The sequence below is a fragment of the Pristiophorus japonicus genome, chromosome 15 (genome assembly GCF_044704955.1).
Source record: "Pristiophorus japonicus isolate sPriJap1 chromosome 15, sPriJap1.hap1, whole genome shotgun sequence".
NCBI lineage: Eukaryota > Metazoa > Chordata > Chondrichthyes > Pristiophoridae > Pristiophorus > Pristiophorus japonicus.
This window is the reverse complement of record NC_091991.1, coordinates 109,824,931-109,831,751: the sequence shown is the minus strand read 5'-3', so window position 1 is coordinate 109,831,751 and position 6,821 is coordinate 109,824,931. Positions and strand designations below refer to the sequence as shown.

At 47.1% G+C, this 6,821-nt stretch overlaps 1 protein-coding gene across 1 annotated transcript; it reads left to right on the top strand.

The window, feature by feature from the left end:
• Positions 1-566: 566 nt before the first annotated feature.
• Positions 567-1,985, top strand: bhlha15 (basic helix-loop-helix family, member a15; the record flags this gene model as incomplete). The annotated part of the gene is made up of 1 exon (XM_070901736.1): positions 567-1,985. A coding segment is annotated over one exon (378 nt), but the record flags the coding sequence as incomplete, so codon positions are not given.
• Positions 1,986-6,821: the final 4,836 nt, after the last annotated feature.

Here is a 6,821-nt window from a genome sequence, read left to right as displayed (position 1 = left end):
TGCGATGAAACTGGATTTAAATGAAGATAGAAGGTGCATGTTTGCTTTGGGGGTAATCATAAAACTGCATTGCAATGACAGAATGTGGTATTGGGAGTGGGGCAGAGCAGAGAGGGATGTTTGAAGTTGCATTGCTCAATGTTACCGAACCTGTCAATAAACTGCATTTCCTAAATAACATTTCTTGCTATATCGCCTGAAGAGGCCAAGTTCTGGAGACTTAAAGTGAAACATGTAACTTTTCTGTCGCTGACTCTGGGCATCATTTGCTTGAGTTTTGTTTTATTTTGTGTTTTTGTTCTGCAGCCGTTCCCGACGCTTTGCGCCGGCGCCCGGGCGATGCATGTTCGGCGGAGCGGCGGCGGAGCGGAGCCGGGGCTGAGCGGATGAAGCCGAAGCCGAAGGGCAGAGCCGGCGGAGGCGGAGGCGGCGGGGTCCCCGAGGCGGAGCTCCGCCTGGGGGCCGGGGCCGGCTGCTGCCGGGGGCGGAGGGACCGTGCGCGCCCCGGCAGGCTGAGCGCGAGCAGCGGCGGGAGCGGGCGGCGCGGGCACGCGGCGGGCGCAGCGCGCGACCGCAACGCCCGACGGATCGAGAGCAACGAACGCGAGCGCCAGCGCATGCACAACCTCAACAACGCCTTCCAGGCGCTGCGGGAGGTCATTCCCCATGTGGAGGCGGACAGGGAACTGTCCAAGATCGAGACCCTCACCCTGGCCAAGAACTACATCAAGTCGCTCACCTCCATCGTCCTGGGCATGACCAAGGAGCAGCCACCCTCGGTGCCAGTGACACTGTCGTCGCCCAGCCTCCTCCTCCCCCCACCGTCCCCTCCTCCGCCTGCCACCCAGGACCAGCCCGCCAACGGCGCCGGACCACCCCTGCGCCCCCGCCGCCGCCACCACCATCACCGGCTCGCCCCTAAGGACGGCGCCATCCGAGCGTGAAGCCACAAGATGCCAAACTGGGGGCTCTCCGTCAAACACCACCGACCCCATCAAGCCTACGCCTTCCAAGCAGACCGTTGACAATCGGTCCCATCATTGGACCTTACTCCATCATTGGACCTTACTCCATCCAATCTCCTCAAAGGATTGTTTTTTTTGTTGCCAAGTTTCTCTGTGCTGCCAATGTGAATCCAATAGTTGACCAGTGGGAGGGCTCTTACTCCACAAGAGGTGACCCAGGCCTTCTACAAAGCTCTCAACGTGTGTCAATTCATTGAAAAGGAAAACCCAAACAGTGCCTTTCTGGGCCTTCAGCAGTGGCTCTAAAAATGAGAGAGTATTTTTACAAAAAACACTTTTTTATTCGTTACCAAAGAAGTTGCACAGCTGCTGCCCCATGCCGTGTGATGCTAATGGGCGCTCCAGAGGCAAACAGCTGTCAATGAAGACCTAAAATCAGCCAGTGGACAATGACGGGAGGGATTTTATCCAGAAGCAGAACTGTGTGTGGAAAGGAGGCACCAAGGACCAATGCTTGTGCCAAAACACCTGGGAGATCGGGCATGAATATGTTTTTGTAATGAATGAGGTCTTTTCATGTATACTTTTATTACTATGTTTTATTTGAATACTTAGAGCTATAGTTCAAGTTTTCTAATTTATAAGAGATGCAGCGCCACCTCGTTATCGCAGACGTTTGGTAAATAACTTCCCAGTTGTCGTTACAGATAGTTAAGGAGCTCAAACCTCTAATCCCTACAAGGTCCAACCCTTGCACATAGCCCCTGTGCCTTGTGTATATCTCGTGTTCATGGGTCCGCCTGGGACTCGGTTCATACAAACATCACATGGTGAGCCTTGCTCCGGTTGATAAGTCAGGAACACATGAGAAAATGTCACTAGAACTGGCACCTAGAAGTAGTCTTCCTCCCGAGCTGCTTATTGTGTAAGAAGGGCAAGTGAGGTCCTAAAACTATCAGCGCAGAACTAAACCAGGGCATTTTAGATGTTTGTATTTTTTTTTAATTCTATGTTTTAAATGCACACCACTTAATTTTGTGGCCTGGAGCAAACTTTATCATGTATATCTGGGGTGTAAGAAGGTGTTATTTAAAGGGCCTGCTGAAAGATTTCTGGTTCCGATTCAGCCCTAAGCATTGTTCTTTCCCACCCTGCTACGTTGGGTGGCAGGGCGGTGGGCAAGTTGCCAGGCTCCTAAGCCTGGCCAAAAATAAACCACCCACAGGTGCAGGATGCGTGGGATCCACAGGGGCGACGTGCCCGGGTGGTCCAGGAAAGGGATCACGCGGTGTCTGTCGGTAAGCGCGAGGCTACCCACCATCGGTGGGCACCGCAGAATGTTCGGGTGTGTTACTGACTAGGCCAAAAAGACCATGATTTAGTTTCACTTTATTTTTGTAAATATATCGGTTTGAACAGACCGTGTGCGCATTAGTGGTCATCATCATCATAGGAAGATTTGCATCCACTCTAAAAATGAGTCCTTAGGTGGCTGAACAGTCCAATACGAGAGCCACAGTCCCTGTCACAGGTGGGACAGATAGTTGTTGAGGGAAAGGATGGGTGGGACAGGTTTAATGCACGCTCCTTCCGCTGCCTGCGCTTGGTTTCTGCATGCTCTCGCCGATGAAACTTGAGGTGCTCAGCGCCTTCCCGGATGCACTTCCTCCATTTAGGGCGATCTTTGGCCAGGGTTTAGGGTGTTTACAGATGTTTAGGGCATTGGTGGTGCCCTTCTCTTAAAGCACGGGTACCTGCAGTGGCAATCCGTTTAGATCCTGGTACGCCACCTGTACAGAGCTACATGCCTAATCAGACCTTGGGTAGAATTTACTGATCGTTCCGAATCATTTTGGCCTTTGCCAAATTAAATAGAGGCTTCCCATGCCTGGGTTATTTTCTGGTAATCAGCAACAGATTATCACACTCAGCATAAATGACAATTGATAATCTTTTAACTGCAGAGGGTAGCCTGGGCGGTAACACCCATCATGGTGTCAGGAACGAAAGGGACAGCTTATGTCATCTCGGGTTTAGATCGTGGCTTCAGGTCTTGCGGTTTAGGGTTTTGTCAGGACCCCTCCCTCCCTCTGAACGGCCAGTAATTGCCATCTGCCATTGTGCTTGTAATTTGCTATTGCTACTTAGAAATTGCAAGTAGAATGGCATGTGATGAGGGAGGCTGGCCCAAGGCAACCTGTAGGCTGATCCCAATTCCCAGGTATTGTGCAATACAGCCCGCCATTGAGTACTCCAGTCTGGAATAGATCGATTCCATAATTATACTTTAAACATTGGTGAGCAGGGTCATTTTGAAGTTACCTGCGCAACTGTTTTTAACAGTATTGCAACAATTAATAACAAAGCTTACGGGTTAAAAGTAAAATTTCTATATTGTTTTGCGCACCCTCAGGAAATTCCTTGGAATTCTCTATCCCAAAGGCTGTAGATGCTCAAGACTGAGATCGATAGATTTTTGGACACTTGGGGAATCGAGGGATATGGGGATCGGGCGGGAAGGTAGAGTTGAGGTCGAAGATCAGCCATGATCGTATTAAATGGCGGAGCAAGCTCGAGGGGCCGAATGGCCTATTCCTGCTCCTAATTCTTATGTTCTATGACCATTTCAGTCTCAGCCTCACTGATACCACAGTCAAAACAGCCGCCATGTGTTTTCTCAGCCTGTGATAGCCCAAAGATTGCTGTAGGAAATGTGTACGATGCATTCCCACAAAATGCGGCATTAATTACCTGAGCTAATTAATGAGCTGCTTGGCATCACCTTGCTCCATTACACGTGTGCGATGGGTAGAGTAAAATACTTTGTGGTGGTTTGATGGTGCAGATATTTCATATATTTTTACTTGAATACTTTAATTGAGGGGGAGAAACCGGTCATTTTCACAAAAAAATACATTATAGAATTTAACAGTTTATTTTAGACAGTATGCATTTTTGGTTTTACGGCCAATGAGACTTTCTTATTGGGAATGCAGTGCAATTTTGTGCCAAAAAGCTGACACGCTTTAGAGAAAAGCCTAGGTTAGTGGTACCTGTAACATGGCTTGGGAAGCTTGTAGCAATCCACCTCCCTATCACCTGTGGCTGTCAGTAGACCTGCTACTCCATGGGTTTTAGGGCCCCCACCTGCAAACTGTTTGACCTGGGACATTAACCCTGCTGAGATTGAAAGCTGTTTTCTCTCTTTGCTGTTCAATGAAAGGGAATATTATTAACAGGCAGCTTCCATACTCAAGGTAAAAGAGCCCTATTAAGATCGAACTGTAGTGCTTTGGTTTCCCTACCTTCCCTTCCAGTGGGGCAGACATTGCTCACTGCTCATTGTTGAAATCAGGAGCTCACCATATGGGGAGATTACCCTCACTCCCTGATGCCCCAGTTTACAACCTTCCTGAAGATGGTCCCTGAGCAAGACATAAACTAGGATTGTGGCTCTCTTCAAACAGTTGGTGACACAGGGTTAGAGAGTGCTCCCAGTACAAAGTGTTCCTTCCCCCACTGCCATAAACTTACCGACTCCACCCATCCCAGCTTCTCAGGCAGGCTGAACCAGACTCCTGCTCCCTCATCCAGGCTTTTCTCAGGTCTCGGCTCGATTTCCCTAATGTTTCCCATTGTTGGCCTCTGTAAGATATGCACCTTTGCGTATGCTCACAGATTTGTAGAGCTGTTAATTTATATGTTTTAAAGTTTAATTTGTTTTAATTGCCAGTTTTAGTGTCCCCCTCCCCTTTTATAGGGGGCACTTGTAAAATATATCACACAAAAAATCACAAAAAAAACACACAAAAAAAAAGAGGGCAGTTAAAAGTGTCCAGATCGGGGGGCACTTGATCTAATGTTTATTTTGTTTACTCTAAAAAAGTTGTAGAGCTGTTAATAAACCAATAGTTTTTAACAGCAATGTGTTGCTATGAATTCTAAAGCAAAGAACCCATGAAGCAAATACATCACACCCTCTAATTCTCTGTCCTGTGTGAATTCCAACTTGTCCAAAACTGCACAGTTCATATCCTGCCCTGGACTCGGTCCTTGCTGACTCACCATAGTTCTGTCTTCCAACACATTGAATTTAGAATTCTCATCCTTACTGTCAAATTCATCAATGACGTCTCCCTCAGATTCACCAGAATGGTACCAGGACTTAAAAGGTTAAATTATGAAGACAGGTTGCATTAACTTGGCTTGTTATTCCTTTGAGTTTAGAATATCGAAGGATGATCTAATTGAGGTCTTTAAAATGATAGGATAGATGGAGAGAAACGATTTCCTCTGATGGGGGGCAGAAGCTTAATATTAGAGTCAGGCTGTTTAAGAGTGAAATCAGGACGCCCTTCTTCCACGCAAAGTGTAGTGGGAATCTGTAACTCTCTCCCAAAAGGCCATGGATGCTGCGGGTCAATTGGAGTTACATTAATAGATTTTTGTTAGGTAAGGGTATGAAGAGATATGGAGCAAAAATGGGTAAATGACCAGCCATGATCTAACTGAAAGATGGAACAGGCTCGAGGGGCTGAACGGCCTCCTCTTGTTCCTATTTTCCCAACTTGTGACATTTTCTACATTTAAAGGTATGGTGTAAATAATGTAAGTTACCTCTACCACAGTTTAACAAACACTGAAACTGGCGGATAGAGACGGTTCAGTCCGATATCATGGAGACCCCGGGGAGAAATTGAACACCCACATGTCGGGCGGGGAGCGGAAGTACCATTGAAACAAAGGCAAGCTAGTAAAGAAGCAGATGTCCCAAAGTGGTGTACAGCCAATGAAGTGCTTTTGAAGTGTAGTCACTGTTGTAACATTGCCAGACCAGGAGCCACTGTAGGTCAGCAAGATTATTATTATTATTAGCATCATCCAAGAGTACTTCGTGCTGGGGGCAACGGAATTGAAAGTGGCGGGTGATGCCATGCTGCGAGTCCTGTCTCGTGGTGAGGCCTGTGAGGAGGTGGTTGGCGAATTTAAGAAGTGCCCCCACCTCCCCCACAACCCCCCCCCCCCCATTTTTGCTTGAATTTGGCAGCTTGAAAAAAAAATGGGGGTTCCCACTTCACCACCAATACCCTGGAATATTAGGGAGGAACTCTCTCCCGGGAAGGGGAATAGCTACTTGTGCTGACTTAAACACATCCCTTAAGCAGAAAGGTGACTGTAGCTGGGACTTCCTAGAAAATTGCAAGCTAGTGAGTGCTGAATTGCAACCCCCCCCCACCTGCCGTCAATGATTCAGAAACAGCACAGATCATAGAGGTAGTGACAGAACATAAGGGTTTATTTATGGAACGTTATAAAAAATCACTTTGTAGTTGCTGTAATAATGAGGCTTGACAATATGTCCTTGGGTTAAAAATAAAGTGAAGATACAATATTTTCCTTGCTCACTGTAAAGCTGATAGAGGACTGCCACGCCGCATTAGTGTTCGAGATTACACATTTAATCAGCGTTTTTTAAATATAAATGCAGCGTGCTGGGGTTATTGTGGTGGTGCTAAACATTGATGCACTCACACTCAGAGTTATAGGGTGGCCACAGATTTGTCCGTTCTATTCCCACTCTGACCGTATTAACAGGAAGGCAGAAATTACAGAAAAGAACTTGCATTTCTATAGCGCCTTTCACGACCTCAGGGCATCCCAAAGCACTTTACAGCCACTGAAGCACTTTTGGAAGTGTTATAATGTGGGAAATGCGACAGCCAATTTTCATACAGCAAGCTCCCACAATCAGAAATGTGATAATGACCAGATAATCTGTTTTTTAGGTGTTGGTTAAGAGAAAAATATTGGCCAGGACACTGGGGAGAACTCCCCTGCTCCTCTTCAGAATAATGC